Source organism: Dendronephthya gigantea, unplaced genomic scaffold, assembly GCF_004324835.1.
Source record: "Dendronephthya gigantea isolate DGI-Jeju-01 unplaced genomic scaffold, DenGig_1.0 000059F, whole genome shotgun sequence".
Classification (NCBI taxonomy): domain Eukaryota; kingdom Metazoa; phylum Cnidaria; class Anthozoa; order Malacalcyonacea; family Nephtheidae; genus Dendronephthya; species Dendronephthya gigantea.
The window spans coordinates 45,905-57,565 of NW_021163069.1; the positions used below are offsets into that span (position 1 = coordinate 45,905).

At 37.9% G+C, this 11,661-nt stretch overlaps 1 protein-coding gene across 1 annotated transcript; it reads right to left on the reverse strand.

Annotated features, from left to right (window-relative positions):
• Positions 1–319: 319 nt before the first annotated feature.
• On the reverse strand, positions 320–7,804 carry LOC114530065. The gene is made up of 2 exons (XM_028551650.1): positions 6,350–7,804; positions 320–3,449 (listed from the first exon to the last, which is right to left on the reverse strand). Exon 2 carries the CDS (start codon positions 3,436–3,438, stop codon positions 1,648–1,650), a length of 1,791 nt encoding a protein of 596 aa, XP_028407451.1. The 5' UTR covers positions 3,439–3,449; positions 6,350–7,804; the 3' UTR covers positions 320–1,647.
• Positions 7,805–11,661: the final 3,857 nt, after the last annotated feature.

Here is an 11,661-nt window from a genome sequence, read left to right on the forward strand (position 1 = left end):
AAAGGCTAGCTTTGTTGACATGTCAATCAACTCAATACTAAGATCCCCTAGGTACTTGTTACGAGGGGAAATCATGCAATGTTGTTGACAAATCTTCCCCAAATCACTTAACATTTCGTTTGAACTTCCTGTGTTTGTGGATTTGATTTCATGGTCTGCTTGTTCACATAAAAGCTTGGTGCTCACCTGTTAGAATGTTGAAACATGTTAGATTGTCAAAAGCATGAAAAAAAAACTTCTTTATAAACAATTTTTGTAACTATAATATGGTTTGTTTTTGGAGGCAATTAGGACCTTATGAAATTAGGATATTTGGTCTAGAGGCAAGATTTTCTGCTAAATTAAACATCTTTAATTAAAGAATAATAGCACATGTAAAATTGCTCAGGTGAAGTATACAAAAATTATTTATAAAGAACCTCTTATTTTCATGCTTTTGACAATCTAACATATTACATGTTTGGTATTTTCGCGTGTATAGAGATCTTAAAAATTAATGTTAATTGCGTAATGCGTAGCATTGCTGATGCGTACAAACTACAACCAGCCGTCTTATAATGGAAAAAAAAAAGGAAAATTAAAAATTTATTATCTTACATTTAAATATACTAACAATTTAAAAACGTTTAAAAAGACTTTTCGGTTTGAGTTTTAATTTTTCTGAACGAATATTATTACCGTTGATTTCCAACAACCGATTTTGAAAAAGAAATCAGTTAAGTAAGTATACGGTATGACAATGAAATGAATGAGTAACTAGGAAAGCTAGGAAGCGTTCTCCTTCGTCGAACGCAATTAATATATACAATTTTCGTGCATTGGCCTAAATCTACTCACGCGATTGGTCAAAATCAATCACGTGGTTTCTTGTTGCCTGGCGACAGATCATGAGAGTGGTAATTTATACGCAATAACCCATGAAAATCACGGTTATGCAACGAAGCTTGGATCTTCAATGCAGCAATGAACCATAATGAACTACGGCCTCGTGCAGTATTGAAATCTCGAGTTCATTGTAGGGTCACCAAATGCGTTCATTTCTCAACAAAATACTCAGAACAGTCTCTAACCCTTAAAAAACCTGAACTTTGAATTGCTGGTACAATAGCTGTCTTCGCTACTGGAATGGGACAGTTTAATTTTCAATGAAAGTACGAATTCAATGCACGAGGTGTAGATTCAATTATTCATACAGGATATAAATTATAAGAGTATTTTAAAATTTTGGCTTACAACCACGGATTAAGTTAACACATCAACACGATTCGATTAAGTTAACATATCGGACACGATCCGAAATATCAAATGGTGACGTCAACAAGGCTAAAGTGCGGCTTTCTTATGTTTCCGCATGCGCAGTAATCATGCAAGAAAAGATTGGTTAACCAGTCGATGCAATGTGATTTAAACAGCCATTGAAATTTACTAAGAAAAAACACACCTACTTTGTTTCGACTATATTTCTAATTCCGTAATATCGTCCAAGTTAATTAACAAAGAAAAAGTTTTCTAACAAAAAGCCTTCGACTATATCTTAGCTACAATATTGATGACCTAAACGTCTCGCTCTAAATATTCAAAATGACGCAACTGAATACTTTAGTAAGTGTTATAAAGTTCACAAAACCTGTTCATATGTTGTCTTCCTCACAAATCACAATTTTCTCCTTTTCCTGCCTCATGATCACATCCCTCAGACTTCTTATTCCCATACTTGTCCGTGATCACCACTCTCAAGACATCTCTGCTCGGGTAATTCCAACTCCCAAATACGTACATCTGTCTTTTCGACCCAGACAGCACAGTCGTCACATCTTGAGAGACTTGCTTACCATTGCTCCATTTAGCAAAATATTTTCCCAACAACTCGAATGTTGCATTCCATTTGTACTCCAAGTCCTCAACAGTTCTGAGAAGGTTGATGGTGATTTCAGTGTTTTTCGGCACTTCAATGGAAACATCCGTCTTATCCGTTGTCGTGTAAGTATTAGTCTTGCTGGATTCGACATTAAAAGAGGCTGTGGTCGTGACTTCAGTTGTAAAGGTGCTTTTCGCTCCTGTGCCAAAGAATCCTGCACTGACTTGCACAGATGCCCCAACTTTTACCGCCACAGAGACTCCTGAACCGATCTTGAAGCTGGACGAAGTTGATACAGATGTCGTGAGCCACTTCGTGCACTTGTATGGATTAGGATGAGCGGAGCATATGACTGGACGGAAACCTTTAACTGGTTGAGGTGCTGCGACGTTCAGTGGCGATTTTTCTTCGATGTTGAATCTCGCAGCGTTGAGTGCCAAAATGTCGGAGCGATCGGAAATAGTGTTGCATTTGTATGTGTTGCTATCAGCAGATTTATCCATCGAATTAATTGAGCACTGCTTGAGCTGTCCGGAAGTATCTTTAACTTTTATCACAAGGTCAGGTTTGCTTACCCACGAATTTTCATTGTAAGCTCCCATCTTGCAGCATTTAAATTTAACCAAGCAGCTTAATTTGTTACACGAGTCCCTGTATAACCCCGCCATGTAGTATCTACTTTTACAACTGCTCCATCCCTTGCTACCGAACGATTTCTGGACGTTTTGATTGTAACAATGTCCCCATTTTTTCACCTGGAACTTTGGTCGGCAGCATTTGGCTTGTTCGATTTTGTCTAATTTATTTCCCGAATTTCGCCAGAGTCCCGTCATGTAGTAACCGTTTTTGCATGTCGACCAACCTTTTTTGTCGAAACTTTTCTTCCAATTGTGGTTATAACAATCCCGATCATTTTTTGTTAAATACAGAAGGCCAGGAACATCGGAACATTTTGCCTGATCGAGAAGGGAAATAGGGTCATTTTTTGTTTTCTTCTTCCTATATAAGCCCGTCATGTACCTGTCTTTTCCGCATTGCGACCAACCTTTTTTGTTAAAAGATTTCTTCCATTTCTCTACATGATTTCCAATCTTTCTTGGAATTTTGCCTATCGCAACAAAATTTCTCATGTGATCTCTGTACTTCTTGTTCGTCTGCCACTCGTGACTTAGTCTACGAAGAACTTGTTTCGCGACATCAATGTTGCCAACGACGCTCACAGAATAAGCACTGGTTCCACCGCAGCAGCTTTGAGGTCCTTGACAGGGCGACCACGATCGACATCTGCTGGTGCAATGACTATCGGCGACTTTTTTTCCTTTGGGATACACGTTTCCACACAGACAGTTATCTCCATTCGTCGCGGCCAAAATGTAACCCTTGTCCCTGCATACTTCTTGGCACTTTACGTTGGAGTTGTGGCCACGCATTCGTTTTCTTAGACCCACGTTTGAAAATGAGGAGTAGCAACCCTCAACGGCGTAGGATACTGATCGTTTCTTCCGAGTGTCCACATCTTCCGCTGATATTACGATCGGTAACAAAACGGTCATCAAAACGAAAATTTCTAGGAGATGCATTTTGAATCTCTCTAAAAGTAATAAAAACATGTTTGTTTAAAAATCCGTTCGACCTGATTCACACTACAGAGTATCCCAAACCACCCTCCCCCAAAAAATATCCCCAAGAACCACGCATGTTGGGACCCACAAGTGTATTAACCTTTGGCATAAGCATTTTTATTGTAATTATACACTTAACATAATTTTACACTTTACAAATATGGATAACATGCACAACCGAAGCATCATGACCTTTGACATATCCCTCTTTTATTTAGCATTTTATAAATTGCACTGGTAAATCCTCACGGGCAAAAATTCGCGCACAAGTCACTCAAATTTGAAATCATATCCATTGATGTATTTTTCATTTTAAATCATATCCGTTGTATTATTTTCCGATAGACAAAGTGGTTTTGCACACCACTTATGTAAGACAAAGAACCTCAGTTTCTTACGACATACAGTTATATAGACAGTGTGAACATGCATCTGAAACTGAAATGGGAGAAACTTGATATGAGCAGTTGTGTTTTCTACTCAATATTATATAGTTACAAACAATAATTTCAGGTATAAACAAATTTATTAAACATCTCAACATTAAAATGAGAAAATTAAAATGAGTAGAAACAAACCACAATATGCATGGGAGGAAATTTGGAGTGAAATGGAATTGGTCAATGTAAAGCCGCTAAAACATTGTTTTCCACAGACATGAAGCATTATAAGCCAGCAAGCAACTGATTTCTAAACTATAGTGATTTAGCATATTGTGACTATTGATTTTCCTGCATTCTGATTAGTCAAGATTCACTGTCTCTGAAGTGATAGTCATTGGCCGGTGACTGTAGCTTTTTGTTGTTGTTTTTCAACTGAGATATTTGAAGCAATTATAATTTTTTATGAAATTGTGTTGATTATTATTTGTAAACACCTCGAAATTTATACTAAAACAATTAGTCGCCTGAGGCTCGGTGATTACAAGCCTACATTCACTTCGCCTTCAGCTCAATAGGCTTGTAGCAACATCGCCTTCGGCGACTAATGGTTAAATAATAGTCGTTCAAACGTATGTAGCTATTGATAAAGACTTTCGCAAAATTACATCTTAAGACAGTATATATATATGACTATATTTCTTAATCCTTATAGTATATAGCGAATTCAGTGGGAAACTGCATTAAAAGAGTGAAGCAAATCTCGGTTTTCAAAGGAAAATAATCCATAACATTGTGGCACTATTAATGACTGTATAGCGGTGGTCGGCATGCCGGATACTGGATAATGTTTTAGTTAAACGCACATTTAATTGTGATCGATAACACAGAGGAAACGATAAACTATTGAAGCGCATCGTTGCGTTCGCCGCGTATAAAGGGTTTTCTTAAGAGAGTAAATATGAAGGAAAATCTGTGAGAGCGCATGTCTTGTTTAAACTGTGAAAGCGAAGCACGTGATGAAAATAAACCAATAGGAAATAAAGATTCAAAACAAATCAGAATTCATGAACCATTCCGCAGTCAAAGATGTATCTACAATATATGGACTGATGCATGGGGAGTCCAATATACCAACTGTAGCTGGTACAATTCACATGTATATGCATGAGTTACACAGAATGACTTTTCTGGGTTTGCGAGATATAGTATTCATTTCGAGATATAATATTCATATTCAACTAAGATGTAATATTCATTAAACATTAGTCTATTTGATCTACTTTAATGTGAAATAGGGTTTCGTGAATATTATTATACGAAATACGAAAATTAAATTTTCGTTAAAAGTTCAATAGTTCTGCCTTTGTTTATAGTAGGTATCGTTAGCTAAGAGTCTGAACAGTATTATAAGAGTTATTCGTGCACGGGTATGCTGAAAACATGTTACAGCGAGTCACTTGTCAGTTCTTATTTAAGTATAACGACAAAACGTTAAAATATTTCGACATGGCAAATTGAAGTCTAAATGCAGTTCTTTTATATCGCGCAAAACAAACTATAATAAACAAGGATCCGTTTGCTTCAAATATGAGCGCATTCTTTTCAATCTCAGTCTACGCGAATTTTCCATTCTGAAAGAATATTTTGAGAGATATGGCACCAGACAAGTCAAAATGTATTATTATCTGAATGATAATCATTACCAATCTAGGATATCATAACATTGTCGAAATTAGCAGCTTTTGAAAACTGAAAAGTTTTTAAAAATCGCGTGGCGTTGGCGGATCCGTCATCCGTGTGTGTTGGCTTTGACGCAAATATCAGATTTGTCCGCGTCAATAGGTGCGTGCGCGCTTATATCTATATGGACAAGCCACATGCGGTCACAACTTGACTTCAAAAATTACGATTTTATCATTCATTACCCTGAAAAATAAAGATTTCGTGCACCTAATATGTACATAACCAAATGAGCCCCTCTGTATACATTAATTATGGCTTGAATGGACACGATAAACTTCTCACAATCAAGTTAAGCTTGACGAACATCATTACAGAAAGCCAAAGACGTTTGAATATTTGAACTTTTCGACAAAGATCGAGAAGCATAAATGCATTAACATCGGTACAATGCATAAACTTATAAGCTTTTATTAACGTAAGATCATATATCATGCACCATGTAAAGATTTTAACTCAACCTTGAGCCGGTTGTATCAAGCCCGTTTAGCTTGTACGGTGGTTAAGTTCAAAATAGAAAGCAAGTCTATCGTTTTATTCAACCTTAATACAAAGATACTCTTTACAACTACATATTCAGTGCATAATATTCAAGTTGACTCATTCAAGAGAGATGTAAACGCGTTATTTAAATTTGACTTATCCACCGTTTAAGCTAAACGGGCTTGATACAACCGGCCCCTGTCAGATAATGGAATACGTATTACCAAAGATTTTTCCGTGATGCCGTGCAATTTAGTTCTTACCTGAGTTAGGTTTGATGCCAGACTTCAACTGAATGTAAACGTTGTAGATTCAATTTTTCTTCTCAGAGTTTGGCTAGTTCTTCTTCGTGCAAATGTCTTCTGTATACGATGCTATTGTGAGACTGTGTGCTGTGCAAATGATTTCACCAAGTCCTACTTTATATGCGAGGGGAAGCAATTAAATAAACAAACACAGGAAATCCAAATTTCCCCTGTCGACGATACAAGTACTGCGTAACCAGGGGATGTTAGTATTGGATTACTTGATTACGCCAGTAATATACTACGCTATTAAGTACCCATGACATTTTGTGTCGTTTTGTAAATGGTCGAGAAAATCAGATAACTAGGTTCGAGATGCAAAATGTAAATCTATCATCTAAGGGAACCGATTGTAATTTGCCGTCCCGCGGCCGGCTTAGTGAAAATGCTATAACTTTGAAAATATATACAATACTTTGCATATGTAGTATGACTTTCATTAATTGTTAGTTATTCAGAACCTTATCAGACCTGTTTCAAACGTCGAACATTTCATGCGCCCAATTGTATGCAAATAAACTTAGACAAAGACTTCAGCATATTAACATTAGGTTCGGCACATGCAAAGTTCGACTACAATTACATGCAGGTTTCGTTTTAAGATCAACTGCTTTTAGTAATACTTTTAAACATCGCCAGAATGGAAGACTACAATCTATGCGTATGTTGGCAAGGTTGGTGGTTCTCATTTATGCAAGCTTTCCAGCCTTCCAGCCCTTTCTTTACACCATATCCGGATTCGTTCGTCATGCACGACATATTCCCGTTGACGTCAATTGACGTCATGCACCACATATTCCCGTTGACGTCAATCGACGTCATGCACGACATATTCCCGTTGAAGTCAATGCTGATAGATCTCGTATCATTCATTATGGACTTGAGCATGAGGATCTTCACCATTCATTAACCGCAAAATTTGACCAATTCGGAATTCGGATAGCAATCCGGCACCGTGAAAACGGGACCGAATATTAAAGAAGGAAATCATTTACGTAAATGAAGTTTTGTATTTAGGAGTTAAGTGCAGTCTTCCGTTCTGGTGGTATATTTCAATTCATGTTCAAATTAATCAGGGGGCGCTTGTACCAAAGCTGAATAGCGCAACCGTTCTATACAAATGCTCCAAAAGCGATAAAATCTCATCTTTGGAACCAACAATTATTAAAGAGGATTCTCGATTTAGGAATACTAACATTTAATCCAAGTGATAGCAAACAACTGGTGCATGATTTCAAAGCGATTGAAAAAATCACTATCCGGTGGATAGCGCTATCCAGCTTTCAAATACGTACAACCGGCCCCAGCACGCTACTACAAGCAATAACAAAGTTAATAAAAATAGATCTCCAGAAAATGAGCTGATTTACTCAAGTTTCGGCTATTTGTTCTCTTGAAGAATGTATATGGAGTTGACAAATTCTCGAACGTTCCGATGACGTCCTTTTGGATTATTTTCGTTAAAGTTCATTCACAATTTAGTTTACATTCAGCGCCGAAACTGCGCGCAAAAGTTCGGAACAAATTGTATTTGATAGAAATGAAGCCTGTTTCCACAAGTCGAAATTTTGGGCGCGGAGCGGAATTTTTCTTTGTTTTTCTCACATTAGTTCCGCGTGAAAGCGTGCAAACAATGAAAAATTCCGCTTCGTGCGCAAAATTCCGCCCAGCGGAAAAAAGCCCTTAATTATATTTGTGCAGTCTAGACGTGGTAAAACCAGTGAACTCAAATAAAACTGGAACGCCAGCTCCGCCGGAAGTTTGCAGCTAAGAAAGCGGACACTGAAGCCTCTCTTCGGCGCGGACATTTTGTAGCTAAAGTGGCGGTAATATTTGAATAAATATTTAAAACTTGCCTTTAGATTCAATTAACCGACATTTTTAGATAACGGTAACAAAAAATATAGCATGTATTCTACACGAAGAACTATTGGATACACTTAACGGAACAGCAAATCATCTCTGTACGACGTTGTTAAAGAAAACTTTGTAAACAGACATCGTGCCCGAGGAAAAAAAAAAAAAACATTCGTTGTTTGTTTAAATTTTGTTCAAATATATCGGCTTAAAATAATCGCAAATTCCGTCGAATGCGAATTCCTTCGATGAAATATTATTTCCATTGAAAATTGTTTGAAAAAAGCATATAAACCTGGTATGATTCATACAAAAAGTTGCTTCACCCTTCGTGACTGGCCCACGCAAAAAAGTGTTTTATACCAAAGTTCACTCAGAGAGCTGGCGATATTAAGTGCTGACGACGTCGATGCTACAGCACAGTTATACCTTTAGACTTTCTTATAATGTCTTGGCATGCGCAGTAGCGAGTCATGCAAAAAAGGATTGGGTAATCAATTTGCGACACGTGATCTAAACAGCTATTAAATTTATTAGTCAAAAATAAAGAAAAACCCACCTATTTCGTTACAACTGTATTGCTAATTCTAATGTCTTTTTAAGATGTCGAAATTATAACAGAAAATGTCTTATAACATGTCCTCTTGTTTAGAATGACACGACTGAATACTTGGTAAATGCTATAAAGTTCACAAAAATTTTTTATATATTTTCTTCTTCACAAATTACAACTCTGTCCACTTCCTGCCTCATGATCACATCCCTCAGACGTCTCATTCCCATACTTGTCAGTGATCACCACTCTCAAGACATCTGTACCTGGGTAATTCCAACTACCAAATGCATATATCTGCCTCTTCGACCCAGCCAGCACAGTCGTCACATCTTGAGAAACTTTCAGACCACTGCTCCATTCTACAGAGTATTTTCCTAACAACTCGAAGGTTGCTTTCCACTTGTACTCCAAGTCCTGGACAGTTCTCAGAAGGTTGATGGTAATTTCAGTGTCTTTCGGTACTGCAATGGAAACATCCGTCTTATCCGTCCTCGTGTACGTTTTTGTCTTACTGGCTTCGACATTGAAAGAGGCTGCGGCCGTGACTTCAGTTGAGAACGTGTTTTTCGCACCAGCTCCTAAGAATCCTGCACTGACTTCCACAGAGTCCGAAACTTTAACCGCCAAAGAGAATCCTGTACCAATCTTAAAAGTGGATGACGATGATACCAATGTAGAGAGCGTTTTGGCGCACTGGTATGAATTGGAATGAGCTGAGCATATGACAGGATGGAAACCATCGACAGGTTCAGGTTTGGCGACGTTCAGTGGAGATTGGTCTTCGATGTTGAAATTCAAAGCATGGAGTTCCAAAATGTTAGTGGTATCGGAAATACATTTGCATTTGTATGTGTTGCTTTCAGCAGATACATCCTTCGCATTCATTGAGCACTGTTTGAGATTTCCGGAAGTGTCTTTGATTTTGATCATTAAATCTGGTTTACTTACCCACGAATTTCCATTGTAAGCTCCCATCGTGCAGCATTTAAACTCTTCCAAGCAGTATAATTTGTTACACGAGTTTCTGTATAACCCCGCCATGAAGTATCCAGCTTTACAGATGCTCCATCCTTTGTCATCGAATGATTTCCAGACATTTTCATTGTAACATTTTCCCCATTTGCTCTCTTGGGTCTTCGGTTTGCAGCATTTGGCTTCTTCGATGTGGTACCCGAATTTCTATAGAGTCCAGCCATGTAGTATCCATCTTTGCATGTAGACCAACCCGGTTTGTCGAAACTTTCCCACCAGTTGTGGTTGTAACAATCCCGATCTCCTTCTGCTGAATACAGGTAGCCAGGCGCATCACTACACTTCACTTGTTCGAGAAGATCAATAGCGTCTTCACTATTTTTGCTGTTCCTATACATTCCCTGCATGTACCTTTCATGCCCGCATTGCGACCAACCTTTTTTGTCAAAAGATGACCACCAGTTATCGTTGTGGCTTACTGAGGCTGGCATTTTGATATTTGCCATCATGTAATTCCTGTATCCGCTGTTTGTTCGCCACTCGAGACCAAGTCTACGAAGAACTTGTTTCGCGACATCAATGTTGCCAACGACGCTCACGGTATAAGCACTGGGTCCACCGCAGCAGCTTTGAGGTCCATAACAGAGCGACCACGATCGACATCTGCTGGTGCATTGACTGTCGTTCACTTTTTTTCCCGCGGGGTATACGTTTCCGCACTGACATTGGTCCGCTTTCGTCGCCGCCAAAATGAAACCTTTATCTCTGCATATCTCTTGACAATTTACGTTGGAGTTGTGACCCCCCATCTGTTTTGTCAGGCTCACGCCTGGAACAGAGGAGTAGCAACCCTCAACAGCGTAGGATACTGATCGTTTCTTCCGAGTTTTCAGGTCTTTCGTTGATATGACCATCGGTAGCAAGACTGTGAACAAAACCAACACTTCTCGGAGATGCATTTTGGATCTCTCTAAAAGTAAAAAAAAACATGTCGGCTCAATAATCCGCTGTTCATTGCTTATACCCTAGCAGGTTTGGTTACAAAGATTAATTGGTCGAATTAAAAGATAGAAAAGCAACTTTTCGTTCTTGCCATTTCTTTACCAACCAAAACGTTACATGTCTTAATTTTTATTCTATCCAACCCAATGCAATTATGTTACATAATTATACATATGACTCAGGCTATGTGCACACGCTCTGGCTATGCGCTTTATTGTTTCGACGCCCTGTCCACATGCTCGAAGGAAAAATATGCTTTATATTATAAATTAGAATCCTTTACCAGCTGATAGTTTTAGCACATATAGAATTAAAGTAATTCCGAAAAATGAAAGCATAATACAAAATTTATTCTGTATATTTCGAATCAAGATCGATTCATCTTCAGCAGCATGGTTTACGTTTACAAGATTTACAGAATAAACTTTGTATTATGCTATCATTTTTCGGAATTACTTTAATATTATAAATTAGCTTCAACCTCTTTTGTAAATTGACGTGTTTGAAACCGTTTTGGCGTGAAAACGAAAATGAAAGCGCTGGAAAACGTTACCGTGTGCTCATAGTCTTATTGATCAACTGTAAATCACGTTAAAAACAATATAGAATAACGCATTGATTGGTTTTTATTACTTGTTTTCTTTGTGGGGATATATCCAAGAACAAGCCGTTTCATTTCAATATTCTGGTCAAATGATGGTTTATATTCAGAATAGTTTACCCAATTCCTCCTTCACACTGTTTTTCCCCAAATATATTTAACCATACAACAAAGAAAAGTGACTCAACCAACTCATTTCTCTTCGGTAGAAACACTTGAATAAATATATTACTCTTAAATATTATTCGTGCACTCTTACCTTAGTTTCTGACCGTCCACCGC